The 23433-nt window shown below is 46.9% G+C and overlaps 1 protein-coding gene across 4 annotated transcripts in view; it reads right to left on the bottom strand.

Moving 5' to 3' along the window:
• Window positions 1-3118: 3118 nt before the first annotated feature.
• The window catches only part of MAP2 (microtubule-associated protein 2), a 66444-nt gene continuing 46129 nt past the window's right edge, over window positions 3119-23433 (bottom strand). For 2 of the 4 annotated variants that reach the window (XM_010136254.1, XM_010136251.1), the window contains 5 exons: window positions 21597-21750; window positions 19027-19370; window positions 5891-5972; window positions 5268-5380; window positions 4214-4573 (listed from right to left, as the gene is read on the bottom strand). In XM_010136254.1, the coding sequence (XP_010134556.1) occupies window positions 4358-4573; window positions 5268-5380; window positions 5891-5972; window positions 19027-19370; window positions 21597-21750 (909 nt within the window). In that variant the 3' untranslated portion in view covers window positions 4214-4357. Of the gene's footprint in view, window positions 4574-5267; window positions 5381-5890; window positions 5973-7451; window positions 7545-19026; window positions 19371-21596; window positions 21751-23096; window positions 23283-23433 lie in introns of all 4 variants that reach the window. The other 2 variants (XM_010136252.1, XM_010136253.1) reach the window with 2 other exon arrangements.

Genomic DNA, 23433 nt, shown 5'->3' on the forward strand with positions numbered 1-23433 from the left:
GCTGCAGGCGCCCAAGGCCCCTCTTGCCCTGTGCGGGGCAGCGGCGCGGTGGAGCGCGGGAGCAGCTGCACGACGAGCAGTGGAAACCGACACAAGCCATTAGATGACAAGCGATTTTATTTTGCAAAACAATCACTATACAGCAACAAATACAATTGCAAATCGGATTGAAAAACATGAACTACCTACCACCAGCCATTCAAGAAATGCCTCTCTTACGGCAACAGGCTCTAGAATCACCAGAAAAAACACAGGTTTGTAACAGCAGACCGTATTCCTTGACACGTTCGTTTGTTGGCTTTTTCTCTTTGCTAAAGTTGAAGTAGCCTTTACACGCTCTACTTTTTGAGGTGTGAAACTACCCGACCTTCCTGCCGCGGGAACTGCTGGAGCTGCAGAGGCAGGTGCTCGAGCAGCCGGGCTGGTGAGGGGACTCGGCGCACGCCTACGCTAGAACTCTGCCCGCCTCGGTTTCTGCAGCGAAGGTGATCTACTCTTCAAAGCATTTGCCTTTGAAGGGAGGTTTGCGCTTGGGTTTCGAACGGTGTTTAGCCCAGCATGGGAAAAACTTCTGCTCGCCTGTGGCAGCCCACACAGGCTGCCTTTCGACTCGCTTTGGGTCGTGTATGTGGGCAAACCGAGACATGTAGGCAGTCGCGATGAGGTTACTACTGTACCTTAGCGGAGCGTTGAATAGACAATACCATTTACTGCGGTACAGCGGAAATACACGTGGCCCTTACAGGCACGCAGTTTCCCTCATCAGTATGAGTTTTTCCTTGACTGTTGCTGGACAGAGGTTTGACTTATTTCTGCTTGTGGTTACAGAACTCTGCAGATGGGGCAGAGTTTTCTTCACTCTCTACAACTTGACAGATCATTAACTTGGGGCTCTTCCCTAGCTGTCCAACAAGGTTTCACCATTCCTTTTGTCTGGATTATCTCTGCTTAGTTACGGAGTTGGGTCTCAGGCACCCAACACACCTGCGGGCTCAACATGCCTGTGGAAAGGAAACACAACGGATGCGGTTTCCAGGAAGCTGGCTCTATCTTCTTTAGTGGCCATTACGTATTTACAAAACCGTCGTTTTTAAAACCAACACTCTTCTGAGAAGTTAAGATTAATATGAGCTTCTTCAGTGAACATCTAGAGTCACGGAACGTAACTTGGGAGTCTTTATGTGTTTAACAGCACAAAACTCCTGATTTCTTTTCATCTAAGTCCACAGCGTTCTAGGATTCTTTCTATGGAGGGATGATTACCGTTACAAAGGTCTTTGCTTGAATCAAGACAAGAAAGCTCACTTTAACGCATGAAAGAAATGACTTGGTGTATTACACCACCCTACCTTTGGACTCATAGGTGGATTAACTAAGCGTCATTTTCTAGAGTATGTCCATTTTAAAAGCAGAATAAAAACCCTTGACCCTCAGGTTAACACTGCTCTCACCGAAGCTGGTGTTCAGCTTCAGAGGAGCCAAGGTTTAGCAGCACCACAGACCCTCCCACGCTGGCAAAAGGCATTAAAAAAAAAAACCAAACCACCACTGTGAGGCTAATTTATATCAATTGATAGTATGATCAAAGCAAGGTGAGATATAAATAGTGGGTTTTTTTTTCTGTCTGTCAGTTGTTTTTCTGGAAGAGTGGGAAGAGGCTTTCAATGCACTCACTTGACGCTGTTCCCATGTGCATTCTTAGGATCGCTCTAAGCAATAGTATAACAAATACAAGGCAGAAATCAGCTTGGAGAAGGCTGAGGGGCGACCTTACTGCAGACTGCAACTTCCTCACGGGGGGGCAGCGGAGTCTCCTCTCTCTAGCGACCAGCAGTGGGGCACAAGGAGATGGAATGAAGCTCCGTCAGGGCCGGGAAGTTCAGATTGGGCGTTAGGGAAAAGCTTTTCACTGAGAGAGCGTTCAGTCACTGGAACGGGCTCTCCAGGAAGCGGTCATGGCCCCAAGCCTGGCAGAGGTCAAAGAGCGTCTGGACAATGCTCTTGTCACACGGTTTAGCTTTAGGTAGTCCTGCAAGGAGCAGCGAGTTGGACTTGACAGTCCTTACTGTCAAGTAAACCAATTCGAGATGTTCTGTGATACTCCAGGTGCACTTAGCATGGCTCTAAACTCGCTGTCCTTTGCACAGAACAACCGACTTACAAGCAGTATTAGGTACTTTACAGAGCGAGAAAGCTTTTTGTGTGGGGGCCTGTCGGGAGTTCACCTTCAGTAAAATGGTCAGACACGTCACCATTTTGTTCTGTCTTTGCACCGCTGTGGTGGCTTAGCCAAAATCCCCCTTTGGTCCTCCGAGTATCTCCTGTCTAGTCACTGTGCGTTTACTGCCCGAACTTAGCGATGGGGAGTCCTGTACTATTCATCGTTAGGATCCTTCCCCACAGACACAAAGATCTTCCCCACGAGCCTTCTCAGCTCAAGCCCCGACACACATGTGCGCACAAACAAATTAAGAAGGAAAAGGAACAGACCGAAAGCTTCCGACACACGATGCGAACCTGACACACGTATCAAGTATAGCTCAACCGACAGTGCAAAGTTTAGTTCCGGGATTCCGGGAGATCAAACGATCTGCAAGAATGTGAACCGGTCGTTTCGCATGTCCCCTGTAGGTACAGTACCAGCAGTCAGGACCTGCCGAGGAGCAACGCTACCGCATCACCTGGCACGTTCTCCTGGCGTCTGACAGAGGGTCTGGCAGCTCTCGCACGTCACTCCCTTAGAGCGGTGGTTTAGGTATCTCTGCCATTTATCTTTTATGCACGCTTTTTGTTATGCTTTTTATAGTCAGTGTAGTCCCACTTTGCTCCGATTTTAAGATGCCCTATTTATTGATCGATCGCTATGGCAACCCGGCCTAGGGAGCTCATTTTATTTGTTCACGTACTGTAATCTAAGGCATCGCTGTTATCTGAGTGTACGCATGAGACATCACTAAAGGACTGGAAACAACATCTTGGTACTTTGTTCTGTGCTTCAACTTTAGCAAAAGAAAAAAAATAAATAAATCTAACATTCACCGTTACTACATGAGTTTAAAAAGAAAAAATAAGGGGGTGGAGGGTGGGGAGGGGGAATAAAAAGGAAAAAAAGAAAAAAAGCCAGAACCGAACTATTGTGGATTTTTAAAAAATCCAGCATTCAAACTCAGCCACCTCTGGAGACCCTTTTACTAATGTCTAGACCCCGTCAAAACCATACTTTTGTGAAGAAAGGGAGGGAAGGGAAGAGGAGAGGAATCCTTTTTCCTAGCATCACAGAAGAGACTTGCATCTGGCACTAAAACAGGGTCACGGCTTTTAGTTGTTACAGAAAGCAACCTCATGCTAAAATTTTCATCTTTTTAAAATGTATTTTTATGAATAGGGAAAAAAAACCCTGCTAACATCTACTTTTACATACCTAAAATTGCAACACCAAAGGGTGCAAGAGACACAGATACTGTGAATAAAGAAGTAGAATATTCAAGTATATGAGGAGGGCGTATCACAAATGGCCACAGAGAAATATATATATATATATCTATAATACTGTATCAAACAGATGGAAAGGGTGTGGAACCGGTGGCGCGTACACAAATCTAGCCGCTTAACCAACTTCCTAATCAGACACAAGTCCGCTGGGGTGGAAGTGCTTGCTTTCAACAGCTTTTTTACGTCACTTCCCCAAGCATGGATCAAATGTTTTCAGCTACTATTTTTAGTTATTAATTAGTTAAATAATTTATTGGCTTTTCACCTATACACTGACACAATTAACCAGGTCCAAAAAAATGTTATAACTTAATTCAACTTTTGTTCTACTCGTTTATACAAAATAACACTTTTTTTTTAATTAAACTTGAATTTCTCTATATGCCCTTCCTTCTGGTAAGCAGACTGTTAATTTAACCTGTAATAACTTAACAACAGGCAACTTCGTTTATTTCCCCATCTATCGTCAGAACAGTGAAATGAGCAACTTGGGATATTAACAAGGCTCTTCAGAAAGAGGTGGATGGCCTTCAGGCACACGAAAGGTAAAAATGTGTTTTATCATAGTACGGTACTCCATGCAAGACAGAGCAGAGCAACAATAACTGTCCAATGGAACAGACTGCAGTTGTATACCCACGTAAAGCCAGTGTCTTCCTGTTGTGGATGGAGATCAGGCCAATTGCTGCATCTATTTAATTATACTTCTTTTTTCTGTTTCTTAACTGTATGGTAACTACAGGTCTCGGGATGTGACTTAGTTTTAGACACGGTAAAGAATGAATGTAACACCTGCTCTGAGCCCATTCCTGCCAAGAGCTCATGCCTAAATATTATTACTTCATACAGCGCAAAAGGAGCAAATTCATAAGCCCTGCTTAGCAAGGGCTGCCGTGACATCTTCAGCGAGGGTAGCAAGCTGGGGCGATTCAAGCAGGTTGATGCTTCCAGAGGACGAGACGTTGCTGAGTCTGCGTGGTGAAGCCACACTGGACCTGCCTGGTGACTGCGTGATGATCTCGGCCCCGTGATCGACACGGGCTTTAGCATGCTCTCTGAAGTTTAGCTTCTGGCTGTCAATCTGCTCAAGGAAAGCAAACGAATTAATACAGTTTTAATACAGGATTCACCACATTGTCTCATTACAGGTCATCATCTGGGTCTCGGCTTGTTTACTTTTAAGAACTCTTACAAGGATTGAAGCTTCTTCGCTGCTTACAATAATTGAAACTGAAGATTTTTTCACCTGATTTAATATACGCTGGCTCACGGTGGTACATTCTCTTACTGTTTCCTTCTCTGATGGGTGCCTTATAATGAGCAGCACCATTGTTCCTAGCTGCGTGAATTCGTTAGACTTTTTATGGGCATTGTGATTTGTTTCCAAAATCTGTATTTTTAAATGTTCGTGGGAGTGGTCTCACTTTCAAGTTGTTTTCCCCTGGGTTCACAAAGCAGTCCTGATCCTCTGGGATACCCACACCACAAATTTATCAGATCACAGCTGCTCTGTACAGTGGTCCCAAACAAGGTTTACCTTTAGGGGGCACAAACTACAGGACATTTCACTCTAAGATTCACTCTCATCTTAGCTGTGGGTATGAGACAGGTCGCTCCAGATTCCAAAGGGAACCAACGGCATGTGAGAGTGCTCGAAGGAGAACAAACAAGTGTTCCCGACTCAATTCAGAGCCATCGCTGAATTCAGAGCTCTGGTAATTCCACTGGGCCAGGGGTGCAGCGGTTAGCCCTTTTTCTGATGGCTGTCCCCTTACCTTGACATTACCACCGCCAGGTACGTGATGGGCATTTTCCAGTGAACCAACTTTAGCCTGAGCTTTTTCTTTGAAATCCAGTTTCACACTCTCAATTTTCACACGCCCACCTCCTACACAGAAAAAGGAAACACGGATGAAGAGGCTGGAATGGCTCAGGAGAAAGTCTGACGTGATGCACTCGTGTGCATTCACCTTACTTCCCTTTCAGGTGAGATCTAATGGTTTCAGAGAAGCACAGAACATGATGCTGCATGTTCAGCAAAATATACAATCTTCAACACATAAACTGTAAGCATCTGCTGCAGCCCTACTGATTTTCATGGATTCAAACACATGCTCGAGTATTTTGCTGACTTCAGTCTGCTTTTCAGCATCTTACCAAAATGACATAATGTCTCAGCAGCATCCTTCTGCATTATGTTTTTATCTCCTCTCTAAGCTAGGTGGTCCCAAACCTTTATGTCTTTATATGTTTAAGTAAATAATACTATTTTTATTACCAAAGTGTATTTCCTTCTCTTGGACTATAAAAGAGAACGGTATCATCCATGAGTTCTCCTTCCTGCAACAGGACTAGGGCTTTGCCTCGCCCCACATCCCAGCGGGATGTCCTACAATACCTGGCTTGTGGTGGATGTTCTTGAGTGAGCCGCACTTGGAAGTCACGTGACTCAAGTCGATCTTCTTGGTTACGATTTGTACCTGTCAAAAGCACACATGCAAATTACAGGAATGAAAAGAATAAAACAAACAAAGCGCCAGGCACTGCAGAGGAGGAGCCCAAGCCTCTACAAACCACTGGAAAAAGGAGAGATGGTTAGTAGAGAACGGAGCATGCTGCAGAGGAGAAACACCTGGATTAACAGAGCAAGCTTCCTTCCCACCTAGGGAAACGGCAGAGCTGGGTTAAGCTGCACTACCAGCAAAACCAAGAGAAGGACAAAGCAGATCAGCCTGGCGGGCTCTGAGCCTCCTCTCAGGGTGGATGCTCTGAAGCCCTGCATGCAGCAGGACCCATTCCAGTTGCTTCTGCAACTAGGAGGACTTCAGTGACTGGCTTTTTTCTCTACCATCTGTTCCATATTTTTCTGCATCTAAAGATGGCCTGCGTCTCATGTGAGTCCTGCAGCTGTGCCTGAGCTGGCTGGTGTTCAGCCAGCTGGCTTGGTGGTGCTCACCAGAGCCTGCAACGGCACCATTCTGCTCAGCCAGGCAGCAGCACGGGCACCCTCCTCCTCCTGCTGCTCCCTGCCCTGCTGTTGCCCACACTGCCATGTCTGCGCAGAGCCCACCTTGGGAACAGTTGCAGAGCGACACTCCTGCCTTGCTGCACTCCCCGACGGCTCCCAGATGCAGCCCACAATCACAGTGACTGCGTTCAGAGGTCTTAAGAAGTGGCAGCCCCTCCAGGCCAGACAGGAGCTCCACGATGACTGCAATGCCGCTGGTTTGCGCCCATCACCAGCCATGACCTAACCCAGCACTGGTGGCTGTACTGAATCTGTTTGGATCACACATGCCCACGCTGTCAGACCTTCCGCCTGAACATTCCACTGGGAGGTTGCAGTGCCTTAAGCTATTCCAGCGTGACTACTAGGACTAACGGGTGTCTGGTCAAACGCTGGGCAATCTCAGTTGGTTACACTGGGACAATGCTGTGGCTCAGCACCACTGGCTGATCACACCCTCTCTCTGAGCTTTCTTTGTCCTTATGCTTTATTTTTCTTCTTCCTCTCTGACGAAAGGACATAACTGAAAGGTTAGCTGAAGAACGACTGATGCACTGGAAGACGCCCAGCTGCGAGGCTGGAGCCCCACTGTGCACTCGCTGCGTGCTCTCACTGGAAATTGCTTTCTGGGGTTGCTCCCGTGAAAGGCACTGAACCATTTTGGCTTGCACTAGACTTTCACTGTCCGCACCCTTGGGTGTTTGGAGATAACCCTTCTTTTCTCACTTCCTTTTTCTGTCCAAGTTTTGGAAAATTGTGGTGCTCTGTGGAGCAAGATCAGGAGGCCACCACTGCACACACAGGGCTCACACAGCTACCAGACCAGACTGACGTGTGAAAGAGTAGCAAGAAGGAAAGTAGTGCTCAGAGGAAGGGAGACAGAGGGGTCTGGCTGTGCAAGGTGGGACACCACAGTACAGGTGCCTGTGCACAGGGTGTCCATACTACTTACATTTCCTCCCCCTGCAGAATGTTTGATGTTATCTCTGGAACCACACCGGGACTGAATATCACTAAAATCGATCTTCTTGTTTAAAATCCTAACCTAAAAGGAATTGGAGGTAACTTACTATACACCATACACACACTCCGTCAGGGTGCAGGGTGAGGGAGCCAGGGTAATTTTGCTTCCTGCTGTGAGTCCTCCTTCTGACACTTGTATTGAAATGGGAGAAAGTAAACCACGCCAATCTCGATGCTCAGTATGCTGGACACAGCATGTGCAAACACACTTGCTGCTCTTTTCCTGCCTCAGGAAATGGTATTGAAATACAAACAGGAAAGTTTTTATACTGGGACATCTGAGAGGTGGCTTTTCCCTGAAAAACTCAAAGAACTCCCTGCTTGCCTGGACATAGTCCTTAGACTCTCCTGAGCGATGGCCCAGCGTTTCTGCTGAACTTTCTTACCATTCCAGGAACACAAAGCAGCTGCAAACCAACTGAAGCGGTTGGTATGAGGAAGAATAATCCCGTGTAGATTCTGTGTCATAGGCTTTGGGTCCCCAGACTGCCACAGGCACCCTGATAAATCTGAGACAAAGCACTCCCCCGTGCCTCCTCTCTCCAGACTGGGAAAGGACCGTTTGCACCTTTAAAGGGATATCAGGTTTTGCAGCTTTTGGCTCCTGCAGTGGGGATGATGTCACATTTAGGTAACAAGTCACATCCTCTGGCACTGAGCACCTGGAGCGCACCCTTGACTTCAGCCCAGTAAACTCAAAACAATTTTTAGAAGGTCACTCTTTGCGGCTAGTGTAAAGAATTTCTTCACAGCGAGCTCATTGCATATAATGTAACTGCCACATCAGTGGAACCATGAGGATGTTGTTCTCTCCCTTTAATTGGTAAAGATCTGTGGTGATGGCATGCTCAGCAATAAGGGTGATGGCAGCACCAGAAAACTCCACAACTGGTAGGTCACCTTCAGAAGAGCACCTTCAGCAGGCAAACTGATTTCTGTCTTTCTCCCTCCTATCTATCTGCTTAATCTGGCCGAGTAAAACAATGTACACTGAGACGTGAAAGCAAATGCCTTTGGAGTTTTATGCTTGTGCTTTATCTCAAGATACTTTTTGTTTAAAAATGTACCCCAGTACTATACAAGACAGGTGTCACATCAGTTACAGAAACACACATCAGACGTGCAGTCAGACTGGGGACCCAGAGAGCTGCAGGCCAGAAACCTTCCTAGTGCTTCCCAGGCACATCTCTCTCAGCCACGGATCAGCAGCAGCTCTCAGCAATGGCCACAGGGATGCATCTGCTCTGAAAATGCTGACTTCGCAGACATGACAAGACCTCGGCACTGTGGGTGGGGGGCCTGTAGCTTAACATGGAGCCAAAGCGAGGTGATAAGTTGAGAGGGTGCCTTTGATCAAGCGCCTGAAGGTTGATTTGCACTCAGAAGTCTGACAGTTTATGAGTCTCATGGCCCATGGACCTGGCTAGCAGATACGTAAAGGACCAATCATCTCAATTATCCTCTCTGTCTCGCTGGGTGAAATGTGCCCCTGCATAGAGAGGTCAGCAGGAGACCTGTGTATCATTTATGCCCTATGCTGAGGGCTGAAGCGTGCTACGTTGATGTGGATGTGTTGTGTTGGTCATCTGGCACAGGGAGGAACCGTGCTGATCCAGGTTTCCCCTGCTGATCTTTTTCTCCCTTTCCTGGAATATATCAATATCCCTGCACATATTTAAATCATGACTGACCTCTGTAACTGTGTTCCATAAACTAACGGAGCCTTGTTTCTTATAGATTAAGCCTTCAAACTGCTTAAACCCTCCATCCAATAGCCTTCAGCAAGCCCTATCCCCTCTTGCCAGCAATATCTCCCAAGCTTTCCCTCAGGTCTGCCCCCAAACTGGGTTAACAGAAGCCAAGACACAACCAGCCGGCTGTTGGTTGTCTCTGGCTGAGGACAAGGGCTGAGTTACCACCGCCTTTACCCCAATGACAGTGTTATGCTGAGTCTCTGTTTTGTACCCAACTTGGAGGGACCACCTGTGTTTCTAACCACTGCTCCCTTGCCAGCACTGGTAGAAACTGGCCAACAAGTGACAAATAAGTTGAAGAAGGCAAAGGCTGCCAGCCAGCCAGCGTGAGCTTTGTTTCCTTCGAGAAATCAGTCTGTAAACACGGCAGGGAGGGTACCAAAAAGGGACAAGAACTATATAGACTAAAGAGAAACTTTGGTAAACAAAGAATGTAAACAGACTGTGAACTATTTGAAGCTGGAAGCCAGAGGGAAATTTGTAACTGTCAGAGCAGGGAGGCTCTGGAACTGCCTCCCAAGGGAACAATGCTACAAGAAGAAAACAGTCAGTTTTTATGACGGCACTTGATGAAAAGAATTAGATGGTGCAGCTGCCTGAGATAGAGACAGCACAAATCCTGCGACTCACCAGCAAGGTCTCTGCGTTCCTGGATGTGTGTGTACATCTTGTGTGTAGGTGGAGGTGTGGTAGGGATGTACATACATGCACTTCAGTTGTGCTGGGTGTTAAATGAAAGATCAAGCCTGCTCCTGCTCTCATTCATAAAAGGGAACACTTCAGTCTGTGGCAGAAACACGACTGCTTTCTATTCACACTCACTGAACACCTAACAAGGTGTTCAACCTAACAAGTTCCTGACGGAGTCCCTCAGAACCCTTGCACTGACCTGCCAGTCTCAAACGGGCACGCTCTCTTCTGACCTGAGGCTGGTTTGCCCAGGTGTGCTGGACAGTGCCCGAAGTCAGTATTTCCATCAGGAGCCAGCTGAGATTCCTCAGCTTTTGTCAGATCCACGTGAAGTTAAACCGCAGTAGAAAAACTAAGCCTTACAGACAATGCCAGATTTATTCCACAAAACTGCATTGCCCATGGAAAAACTAGCTTCTGTGTGAAGCCCTAACAGTGCGACAGACCTTCCTGCCACTCTGTCCTCTGACGACTCCTCAGCAATGGTCCAGAACTGAAGCTCAGGGCAGGCTGTGTGCCCACGTGCACACGCTACAGCCTCACTGACTCACGCTACTTCCAGGCAGCCCCCGGCAGGAGTCGGAGCCTGTGCTCCGACATTTGAATGCTATCTGTCAGAGTGCTGGGAGTGGCAGGGCATTTATGGGTAGCCTGCTAGGAAACCGAGCGCTGAAGGAATTTTTCTCAGAGTTCATTTAGATGAGGCATGTATCAATCTGCACTCAGCGGGGTAAACTATCTCCCTTCCTACACAGAGTGGCCCAACTGTCAGGAAGGGGCTGTGGCCCAAGGGCAACATCTGCACTAGACCAGAGGGGATGCTTTTGGCTGATACGAGGAGGAGAGGCAGGCTCGCGATACCTGTGACTCCCCCAGTTAGATATATGCCTCCCTAAGGCTGTTCACGGAAAGCGACTTTGGGATTCCAAGTTTCTCTGTACAATAGCCTTCAGCCCAGAGGCCTCGAGCAGGCCCTCCTCGGCCAGCTGGGTTCGAGATGAGCTTCAACCCAGCTGCACCGCTGGGTTCAAGATGAGCAGAAATTTGTAGAAACACGGAGTGGAAGGCAGAGAAATGCAAGAGAGAATCTAGTTCAGTTGTGCCTCACTGCTAAAGGTAACATCAATGACTGAAGAGCGCGTATAAAAGAGAAAGAATTACGTTCCATCGCTGCCTAGAATTACTCGGTTCAGCTGCTTTCCACAAGAGGGAAAGCCCCTGACTTACCAGCTTCTGGGCAGAGAATCCATGAGCAGCTTCCCTCCCGTGGCGTACTACGCTGGCACACGCCGCAACAAAGACACTCGAAGAGCAAAAATGGTGACGCTGATGAAATTACAGACTCTGAATCTATTTTTCAAGAAGCTGATGATTTATGTTCTCCTTGCCTCACAATTACGGCCTGTGAGAAGCTCTGCCACAAACATTGTGCCTAAAGCATTTAAAAACACTCTAGCTTGGCTCCACTTGCCGTTGGAACATGCTGCGGGGCTGTGATATCGGGAAAAGCTCCCAGACTCCTAACAACTTACCAAAGTGGGCAGGTTCCTCCTACTTACCACAGCATGACAGTAACTGGACAGCACTACATCCCAAGAACCAGACATTATTTCAGTGTTTGGTCTCCTGGTTAACACAGGGATTGAGAGACAAGAATTGGTCGTGTACAGGAAGCAAGGTTAAGGTTAAAACCTGATTAGACTCAAGAGGCAGCTCTAAGTGCTTCCAAATCTATATGCTGCCAAGGACAGATGATCCTACAGTTTTCCTGCTCCTGGCAGAGGCTGCAGGTAGAGGAAAGGGAGGGAGAAAGGTATTTATTTGGCCTTGCAAAGTCCTTGAAGAGAAAGATGGTGCTCAGACTTTCCACATCTAGATATGGAGCCTGCACTCGTGTTGAGCCTTTGCACATCTGGAATTACTGGAGCCACACACTAGTGAAGCTGCCAGCTTGCACGCTAGTGAGATTCAGAAGAAACGGCTGCACTAGACATAGCGTAGGCAAAATAACGTACCATCCTCAGCTTGCTCTTGGGAAAGGTGAACAAGGTAGGTTCACTTCTGACTGTGAAAAACGTACCCGGAGACAGACACTGAGCACGTACTATTTCAGCCTGAACAGGTACAAACGACTGAAGCTAGGTACTTTCGATGGGAAGTGTCAGTAACATAGGAGAGATGTCTTGCCATCAGCCTCGTCTTTAATACCTGCACAGGACAAAGATGACTGAGTCACCTATTTGCAAATCACTCTTAATCTAATTAATATGGCGTCCACACTGAACTAGGTGTATCCCTCCCAATAAACAGAGAAAAGGCTATAAACACCGAGAGGGGGTGCATAACTGTGCTGGGAAATACAAAGCAAAACGACCATTTTCTATGCCGCAGAGGTCACAGTCAAGAGACAACAGCTCAATTTAACAAAGCTCAAGGAAGTGCGAGATCCACGTCAGATGAATGGTAACATCTTCTGTAATCGTCCTCCTCATTACATCTCATCAAGAGAATGGTCAAAGAAATTGAAGGAGATTCACACCCAGCAAACAAGAAAAGATCGTAGGAGCTCAGTTAGGCCAGTTAAAACACATGATGCTCCTTTTAGCACTACCTTAAACAAAACCAACCAGCCAACCAACCAGATTTTGCTAAACTAGAGTTCGAAACTGAAATTTGAGAGGCGACAGTCCCTGCTCATGGCAAGAGTACTAATAACTGCAGATACCGAGTGCTGAGCAGCAAGTGTCACAGTTTTCTATTCAGTTCCCTTATCTTGAAGAAGGGATGAGTTTTGAGTCACTGTGTCTGGATTTTGGTTACTCCAGCATAGCAGAGAAAATTGGGTTGTTCAGTCCAAGTTAAAAAAAAAAAAAAAATTGTGTTTATCTCTTCATGCAAACTGGCTTTCCCAAAGCTCAGCAGATATACCTCTTAGCGTCAGGTTTTATTGTTCGAATCCAAAATTTCCAAGATAAAAACCAAGGTTTTTATCCTTTTGATTCCTGCCCTTTCCCATCTAGCTAAATAAATTCTTCTCCTCACCTTTCTGTGCAAGACAGAAGACTATTACACGACCAAACAGCTCTGATACAGATTACGTATTGCCTGAACATCTTCCCCAAAGGAACAACCTTCCCCATTTTACTGCCAAAATCTAGACTAATTAGAGCTCAGCTAAAAACGCCTCCTCTGCTGAACTTGCTGCTGGGATGACTCAGGCTTTCGCAGGAATTTATATCCTGGTAATTTCAATCTACTCCAGAAGAAAGTGCAGCTTCTCCCCTTGCTGTTGATGAGACCAGCAACGCATGGTACGTCACGGCTGGGATCTGTCTCCTCTCACCCTAGCCAGCTAAGAGCTGGAACCGGTCCCTCCACCTGCCACCGCAGTCGGTGCAAATACACTGACTCCTCCAGAAAGGGACACCGTCAGTGCTGGCTGGACAGACTGAACACAGCCCATCAGAAATCAGGGCACCGCGTCTAACGGCCTTCAGGAGAGGGAGAAGCATTGGCCCACGGCTGCTGGAGTCGGTGTAAGTTTTCTTAGTGGCTAGAGCTCCATCAGACAGCCTGTGACCCTCCTGACTGCGGTTCACAGTTGGTCCTCAGCGAGCACGATGCACATCTTGCAGATGGCTGAGGCAGAGCAGTCTGTCCCAGCCACACAGAAGGTGAATATCCGTTCTGGATAGAAAGTCCTACTTTCCTGCTCATTTCTACCATCCAAACACCTTTCCTCAAAGAAACTTCCTGAAACTTGCTAGAGCCTGGCAGTGATTGCTTCAGTTTTCTAAAATACGAGGCAGGAAGAAGATGTGGCTTTTTATCCAGAATCATTCAAGGCTTCACCGTACAGACCGTACTTGGGCAAGCCTCCCACCAAACGAGTGCAGGCTGAACACAGGAGCTGTAAGATGTTATTTCTTACAATCTGCAATGGTCGGCCAAAATTATAAACGTCAAAAACTTTAAAATTACGGTTTTGAACTGTGACAGAGGTCTGAAGGCGTGCCTGAAACTCCTTATTTTTCTTCACATTTGTAGATCTGCAATGAACAAGGGATGAATTAGTTTCTAATTTTCAGCCCAGAATAAATCTCTTCAAATGTCTTGCAAATCCACAAACCTGGGAACGTATGAAGGAAACAAAAGCAGACTGAAAGAGATGAATTTATCTTCCAGTTGCAAACTGTTGACTTGGTAAATGCACAAACGCACTCCGATGACTGCAGCTAACGGCGTGGAAACAATTGCCTCCCGGTCTCTCATTAGCTGAGTGCTGTAACAACAGCCGCGTTACAACCGCCGTCCGCATCGCCCTACACCGCTGCCTCCTGCGGCTCCGGCTGGGGAAAGCGCCAAAGCTGGAACCTTATCGACTCATTTTTATGTTCATCACTGACCTGAGCAGGGACATTCTCTTAACTTGGGCCAAAGTGGTTTTGGCTCGACCGTGCCGCAGATCCCAAAGGATTGGAGAAAAGTGCCAGAAGAAGATGGGAGACAGAACGGCGCAGATGGCACTTTTTGTTAGGCCTATATTCTCCTACTACCCTCTCAGACACTCTTCATCAGCCAGTGCACCAATAGCCTATAGTCAAAATCTTCAGATGAGTTTTTGGGCAGCCGTCAGTGTTCATAAAGTGGTGCCAAGACACGTGATTTCCCCCTCCTCCCCTCCCAGACACTCTTCACCAGCCAGTGCACCAATAGCCTATAGTCAAAATCTTCAGATGAGTTTTTGGGCAGCCGTCAGTGTTCATAAAGTGGTGCCAAGACACGTGAAACAGGACAAGAGAAGTTGCAAGATGCCACCTCCAGGGCAACTTGCTGAAAAACGTTTTGACCTGCAGCTCTCCCTGGGTGTGCTCTGCTCCAGTGCACCACCAGGCCTCTCCGTCTCTGCACTGACTTTGCATCCCAGCGGGCTGCAGCTGAGGCAGGGAACCCTTCAGGAGCCTACTGATCTCTGCAGACTGGATTGGAGATTGTGATGATGGGCTGTGGGGGGTTGCGCTGTGGGGACATCTCTTCTGCCATCCAAACTGATTTTGGAAGCTAACAAAAACTTGTACAAAGATGATGATGGATACCCACCCAAGCCACCTCCTCTGAGATGTCATATCCTTCCTTGGGCTGGTCTACCTTATCATCTAATGCAGATGCCTATGCATCTTGCCATCATTTTAGTGGTTTCTGGACAGGTTCTCCTGAACAGTGGTATTGTTGATTTCTTCAGACTTTCTGACTCATGACTAATTGCACTTGGTTTTCTACTCTTTAGGGAAGACGGTGAAGTTCTTCCCTAAACTTCCTAAAAACCTTCAAGGAACAGTTCATTCTTTAATGTGGCTTTGGTGCTTTGTTTTTATATCTGCCATCTCACTTCTTACAAGGTACCTGGCTGTTACTGTAACCGGTGGTATTTTAAAGCACGGCAGTCCATACAGCGCCATTCACTTCGATGGAGCTGTGCTGATGAGCATCCACTGAGGCTCTTGCCCTCAGCTGAGACTTTAGGTATACGTTTTAAGATTAAATTAAAATTGGCTTTATCCCGGGTTGCTGGCCTATGATGCTTTGTAAATACTCTGCCCGGTCAGTAATGAAAAGATTCAATTAGTGCGCTTTTGTACTCTGACACGGTACAAGCCGCATCCATCGGAAGAATTTCAAGAGGAGAAAAAAATCGGAACAGAAAAGAAAAAACCTGCTCTTGGCAACTGATAGAGATTTCCAATCCCTTCCCCCAGTTCCTCCAAGCTTCCCTTGGGCTGTCTGGGAAATAACAGATGCAAATGGGTTACTTTTGAAAGCACAGCATTTCCTCCACAGCTGATGCGGTGCGAAAATCCATCTGAAGCCCAGCAGACATATGCCTGAGCAAGCCGCCTCTGAGCTTTGCCAAGAATGATATATTTCACCATACCCTGCTATAAAGAGAAAACCAGACAACCACCTACTGGCTGCATCACAGAGCAGAGAAGCCGTCATTTCTCCAGACTGCAGAATGCCAGTTACACCTATCTCAAGCCATCACTCCTAGGAGGAGCTTAATGGCAAAGGTAGTTTGCTGCTCCCTCTAGATGCACCATCTTTTTTTTTCCCCCCTTCTCCTGCTCGGGTGGAGCATGGTTCTTTTTTTTCCTTTGTTTCTGTGGCTGACAAGTCAGAGCTAAAGAAAAATCAGTCTGCTCTCTGATGTGCTTTTGATGAAATTCAAAGCACTGCATTTCTTGATTTATTTAGCATTCAAACATCTCCTGCTTCTTGAGTTCTGCACCTCAGCCTCTGGCAGTTTCAGAGCTTGGCTCTTTTCTCGAGGACAGCTGTAAGCTAAGAGAAGATCTTGTGCTAGGATCAGTTATGCCGCTGGTAAAAAGATAGTCTGTCTCCAGATGACACGTTTGGGCTGCATATCTGTATTCCTTTTAGTGATTTGCATGTCACGGTTATGTACTTGCCCAGATATATGCCAGGTTTTCGTCTGCTGCTTTTTCCTGTGGGTACTGCTATCAGCACTTCCGCTCCAGGTTATAAGGCTCAAGCAGCTTGCTGTTTGTTTCACGTATCATCGCTAAAAGCAGATAGCAGCTCATTTCAGCCAGCGCAGTATTTGCCACCAGGCATTAAAGAAGTGAGCAGACACAAGGAGATGAAATTAGCTTTTACGTGTGGCTCTCACAGACCCTACAAAATTCAGCTGCAGAAATTGGAAAATAATTAATCCTAAAACCTCTTGTCTAGACCGAGCAACTACGGCATAAAGGAAGACCTCACTGAGTCTGTCTTTGCCCAACCCACAGCCCAGTAGCCACATAGCACTGGGAATTAATTAAAAAGCGCTTTAGCTACAGTGACATTATGTCCGTCCAGCAGATTTGCCCTGAGATGCCCAAAAGAGTGAAATGTCACCTGCTGTGCCATCGTCCTTCACTCCCCAGCAAAGGCTCTGTGCGACTCTGCAGACCTGCTAAGGAAATGGAGCTGTGCAAGCACAGTGTTTACAGGGAGACACCATGTCCTGGGCCCCTTGGTCTCGTACCGCTGTTACCGTCCACAGGAGTAACAGGGAGGAGGAGGACGGGCTAACACAGCGCTGGTTCTGAGCCCGGTACCCAGCGGCGGGGCTCACTGTGAGGAAAGCTAATGCAGATGCACAGTCTGAGCTTGCATCCTGAGCCTCCTGCACACCGAGACCATCTGCCACACAATATGTCAAATGGGAGGAGAACCCCCATACCGAATAATTACACGGACACTTGTCGAAAAAAAGACAGAATGACCTTTGCTGAGGCATTATCTTGAATTTATCTGAGTGACTGGCACTGTTCAAATCCCGGAAAGCACCGAATGTGTTAATTTACCGTGAAGACAGGATCAACACCTAAGAGAGAGCTCAGTGTTTAAAATTGAGCCAGTGTTTGGCCTCTGGCAGACCTGCAGCAGGCACAGGGTTGCAATGTTAAATTTTGACCCAATTTATTAGTTTTTCTGAGGCAGCACTAGGCAAACTTTGCAGTTCTGTATGTTCCACTATGAAACAGAAGTATCTGGGAACTGTGCGACCCAGCTTTCTGGACTGCCTTGTTCTGAGGACAGCCGAACGGGGGAGCACGGCCCTCACCCTGCTGTCCTGTCCCTGGAGGTAGCTGAGAAGCGAACCTTTCGTAAAGCACTCACATTGCCACTGCTGCGAATCAGCAGTCTCAGGGAAGGAAAAGGGAGCTGGGGGCACTGGTTTTTTTCCATTATGGTGGTGCGTTGAGAACCACGAGGAGATGCGCAGGTATGTTTTACAAAAAATAAATCAACGTAATTGTTGACATCCACAGACGGACTTGTCCATAGTTTTAGCATCGGTACTGGTAAGCTATATTCTTTTTCCTCATTTGGCCTCTTTTTCTAAATAAAATAGGATTTCTTTCAGGTTATAAATGGATTTGCAATTCTTTAAACATTAATAGAACGGACTGCTTCATCCTGTAAGCTAGAACAACAGTTCTTCCAAACAGAAAGACAGACAAATTGCTTGGATGTAATTTTGGCTTTAATGCCACCTGTGTTATCATTTCTGCATTGCCCCCAAATGAGCAAAGACTAGTGCAGCTCTGGCCGTGGCCCTGCTGGGCAGGGCATCGAGTGGACACTCTTGAGAGGAAGGTAAAAATACCCCATATCTCAGGAACACCCATGGTACTTCCCACCTGATCTTCCTCCAGAAGCTTCGGCTTAGCTTAAAAGCCTCCAGCTTTACTGTCCTTTCCAAAGTCTGATAAGTTCTGTCTGTGGTAATGGGATTTTTCTACCCTACACACATGTTCGGTCTCTAGCTGAAAGCAATCCTCAGGAGATTGTGCTTCGTTGCATAACTCTGCAAGATACGAAATGATCTCTTTTTTCATCTTTTAACTGCATCAGCCTGTCCCTGATCACTTGTTCTTTCAGACGGTAAGAACATAAAATCCTGATCTGCCTTATTACACGTTCACCTTTTCTTATATTACAATCTCCAGTTCATACAATTGAAGCCCCATTCCCGCTTCTCCAAACCCTGCAGCAAGAAAAACGGTTAAGTCTGATATCTGTACCCTCCCACCATCTTTCACTGTGGACGGATTTACCAGGTTGGAGGCTGCAACGTCCATGAACATCACCCAACGCAATGCATGTCACGTACAGTGACACATCAATCAATGTTTAATTATCTCATTGGCTGATGCTGATGGAGCCTAAGTAAGCAGCAGCTGCTGAGACTCAGGCTGAAACATACCTATGGCAAGGAGTGCAAACTCCTGAAATTTTGCAGCTGACCTCAGTGAGGCACTGCTAGTGTTCAGGTGACAAAATACTTTCTGAAGATTGTCCTGGCCCCTGCCCATTAACATCACGCAAACAAGTGACACAGTGACAACACAGAAGTGACACAGAACAACAGTGCCAACAGAAGCAGTATTTGCAAGGCAATTCAGAATCGTGCCCTTCCCATCCCTATCCCGAAGGTGTGCACATCAGACTACATCACACACGGATGAACGGAGCGAGCAGAATCCTTACCTGCCCCCCTTTGGGCTGGTATTTGATGTTATCTGTGGATCCAATTTTGGACCTGACATTCTTGAGGTCAGGCAGAGGCTGATTAATAACTCGCAGCTGCTTCGGAGTGGCTGGAGATTTAGGAGGAGTGCGAATTATGGCAACTTTTTTTTCAGTAGGTACCAGTATGGCAGATTTGGGTGTTCCAGGAGTGTGGGGGGTTCTGGAGTAGCTGGGTGTCCCTGGAGTGCCTGGGGTACGGGAGGCATAGCTTGGTGGTGTCCCTGGAGTGATGGCAGTGGAGCCAGGAGTAGTAGGGGTAGAAGTTCCACTTTTTCCTGTTCTGCTACGAATTGGCTCTGATCCTACATAAAAGAGAAAAAACAGCATTAGGCTCCCAGGAATGCAGCGCTTCTCCTCCCTCTGTACCTCCCAAGACTGCATCCCTGGGTGCTGGGCGAGACCCAGCTCTAAGCTGGCTGTGCTAGTGCTGGGATTAGCAGACACAGACAACCAGTCTGCTGTCACCTGGCAGGAGTAACCTGCCACATGCGGCATTGCTGGTGAACTGCCCGTACAGTGACTGTGCTCTCTGTTCTGTAACACAGCCCTGCTTCCCACAGCACCCGGGCTTCCTGCAAAGCTCGCTGCTAAACAGCGCACAACAGCACACCAACATCTGTTCTGGGGAAAGGACAGAAAGCACCCTCCGACTCCAGCCTTCAGGACTCGATCTGACAACCTGACCAAGCAGTAAGAATGTTGGATTTAGGCATTAAATGAGAGAGTGGGGAAAACTGTGATGGCAATCCTGGAAGTAAAGGCTCTGAGTGGCTGGCTGCTGCTGGCCACGTATCGTGGCTGGTAATCGGGGGTCTGCGGCTGAACTCTGGGTCAGCATTCAGCTGACGAGCGAGTCATGGCTCTGCTGTGTGGATGGGCAGATGTCCCTTACATTCAACGGCTACTTTTCACCAGCGCAGTGAAAGCAAGCAGTTACAGAGGGCAACCGCGGTTAACATTCATGTTCCTCATACACCTGCATGCAAGCTAAAACTAAATGAATCCTGCAATGTTTTGTAGCAGCTCCATTTGGCGTGTGTGGCATTGCCAGTCCTCTTCACTAAGCACAAGAGCCAGTTTAGTAGTGGCACTGTACTTTTTGTAGCCAGCTCCGCCCGTAACTCTCAAACGCAAATCAACAGAAGCTGAGATATCTCTGTATGATGCTGAAAGCAAAGCTTCCTTGAGAATACTCCGGGAGAAAGACCAAATCAGCCTCCAAAACGTGGGAACACCCAGTGCTGGGTGGGTGCACATTATGTTCTCTCCTTTAAAGCATTTCAGGAATTACAAATCCAATGGGCTTCTCTAGAGCATCCAGTGGGACTAACCAAAAGTTTATTTGAATGATTTGATAATCATTCTGTTTATGTAATGGTGCTGGACCAAACCCCACGCTCTGCTGCCCCTGGGGTCCAGGAGAAACCTTTTGCTCTACGTGACTCAGATGGATTGAACATACTCCACTCTTAGCTCCGGTTTCCCTGAACGGTTTCTTTCTTTACAGCGCAATCCTAAACCAGAACCTTCTCACTACACCAACTGAGACAGAAAGGGAATTATTTTTTTTTCCCCAGCTCCCTGCAGCTTTGATATATTTATTTTTCATTCCTCATCCCTTCACCACATTGGCAAATGCTCAATGGCCTCTCACTCCTAGTCAGCAGGATGGGCTGTTGTGCCAGCCAGGGGTCACTCTGCTTACAGAGGGTTTCTGTTTTACCCTTGGAGCATCACCCGAGAATTTCAAAAGACCTTTTTTTGTTGTTGTTGTAAAATTTAATCATCTACTTCCCTTAAGCTGTCTTAAGGAGGACTGAGACTGGCATTCTGAAGAGAGAAGCCAGAGGAATTCCTATTGGAAAGCGGGGAGCCACATCCAGGTTCTGAGGTCTGGGCTGAATGCAAATGTAGCTAAAAGTTCTGGGGCATTTGGTAAAATTCTCTTTGTCGTGAAATTTCTTTTGGCTTGTGATTTGATAACATTGGTCCTCATAAAAGGTCCTTGCTAGTTTACTCTCCTGCCTCCCCCATTAGCTTACATCTCAATTCTCAGCAGCGTTTTTACCCTGGGATTAGGGCACAGGGAGATCATTACTGTGAAACAGCAAATTAATTACTATAACTACTGGGTTCAGTTTTCCAATACGCGTCAGCGTATTTTATGTCGCCTACTTCAGGTTTGCCGCAGTGTTTTTGCTGCTGTTTGTAAGTGCCTTGTGTTAAATATCTTACCCAGCTCTGAGCTCCCTGCAAAGGCATTTCCTCGCACCAGTGATGATTCTGAACATCAGCTCTAGCTCTGGGCATTGCAGAATATGGAAATGGCGCATCCCAACCCGGGTTTCAAGCCGTTGCTGCTTAGTTCTTGGTACCTGAACAAGAACAGCCTGCAGGGCTCTGATTTCTGACAGCACACCCCCCTCTGTAAAAGGCAGGGACCCACGACACTCCAGCAACGTGACAGATCTTACAGGAATGGGAGACACCCACAGCAGTAGGAGAGGGTTAATATGCAAACAACATACGGGTGGTCCGTCGTACTGAAGAGGAGAGAGACGCTGTGAGGGAGAGAGAGTTCTCTTCTCTGTCTCGGTCTCCTGATACACCTCTTCGAGGAGGAAGGATAGAGGAAGGTCTTGGTAGAGAGGAACGCTTTTCGGGACTCTTGCTTACTCCATCCTAAGAATAGCAAAATAAAAAAGGAAGGTTTAGTTTTCAAAACTCATTCTCAACCTATAAACAGAGGGGAAAACCTCGTCCTATGGGCCCAGTTCACTACTCGCACAGGAACCTGCAGGGATCCAGCCATCTCCCGTGCTCTGCTCAGCTCCCTGCTGCTTGTTTACTGCACTAAAACACCCAATGCTCATCTTCTGAGCTACTCAGGATGCACGCAGATACTCTCAGATCTAAATATGGATGGATTCCACACTTGGTTCTTAATAAGGAACAAGGTCTTTTTAGTGCAAGTTGAAAGTAAAAGAATTCTCTGGAGCTCAAGTGTGAAATTCTTATGTGACTTCACCTGCGGAGTAACTGCAATGCACAGAACACTGTACTGTCTGGTGATGTGTGATTTTTGCTTTTGCAAATACTAACTTGTCATTTTTCACAAAGAAAAAAAATTTAGCTCCAGCTTTTTGAGTGCAGGACTATTAATCCTGGTGTCCTATTTCCTTCCATTCTCATCGTTTCACCTTTTGAGATGGGCAGATAGCTTCGTTTTACCATGGTTAGCGCAATGGACACATATGTTAGACTGTTTTTGAACTTAGGGATGGGCAGCCAAAGACAGTCTTGCATAAGCAGATAGTTCTCCCAAAGACAAGTATGATGACGGTGCCAACCAGCAGGAGACACGCTGAGCACAGCGTTAGACAGAGAACAGGACAGTAGCGAGAACAGTTTTTAAATGGGGGTACCCATTTAAATACTCAGCATGAAGCAGATTTGAAACACAAGTGAAATGCAAACATGGGGAGGCAGGGACGGACTGCCAAACATCTCTTTAAATTCACGCTGCAACTTCTACAATGCGGTCCCAACGCATAGACCAAATTTGCTTCCTAGAGCTTTTGGCTTCCACCCTTCTTGCTGGAGATTACGACAGTACCCTCCTGCACTGGGGACTGAATTTGTTTTCAGAGAACGTGAACAGGTTGAAAATTGTATTTTTCCAGCTTGGAAGGTGACTTAGTACTGCTGTCCTTTGCCACTTACCCACGTGCCAATGGGTGCAACTTCATAGTAGGCAACGAAACAGCAACCACATCATCAACAGCAAGACAGATCCTTCTAGGTATAACTTATTTCACTTATGTTTCCTCTGGAGAAGCTCCTTTGTTTCTACCCATCCCGCAGCACCAATCTGGCAGCCTGATAATGAGTTTTCCTGCCACTGGATGTAAGTAATCTCAGGGAAGCTTCGCAGAGAGTTACTCACATTCAGTGGCCAGAGGACGTGATCCAGGGAGCTCACCTACACGTCTCCGAGCTAACTCTCTCTACCAACTCTGCTACCTTACCTTAGCATCTGATTTTGAGTAGGGCAAGCAGTCTCTTGGGCCTGCTGAGGAGGGCCGTACATAATAACTGTCTGTATCGAGAAAAGTGGCCTTTTTAGTAGTTAATGAACAAGCTGAGCTGGGTCTTGGAGGAAGCAATGACTTTGCTCTAGACTTTGAGGCAGGAATCTTTGACAAAGAGGCAGTCTAGTCGTGAGAAAACAAACAAAAGAAAACATAACATGAAGCTGGACAAAAGGAAAACATATGCAACATGGACAGGAAAAAACAAAACAAAACAAAACAACCATGCTCTGAGTTAATACTTTTCCTGTGCCTGGTGATGGTGCCTATGCAG

Source organism: Buceros rhinoceros, unplaced genomic scaffold (genome assembly GCF_000710305.1).
Source record: "Buceros rhinoceros silvestris isolate BGI_N320 unplaced genomic scaffold, ASM71030v1 scaffold2925, whole genome shotgun sequence".
NCBI lineage: Eukaryota > Metazoa > Chordata > Aves > Bucerotiformes > Bucerotidae > Buceros > Buceros rhinoceros.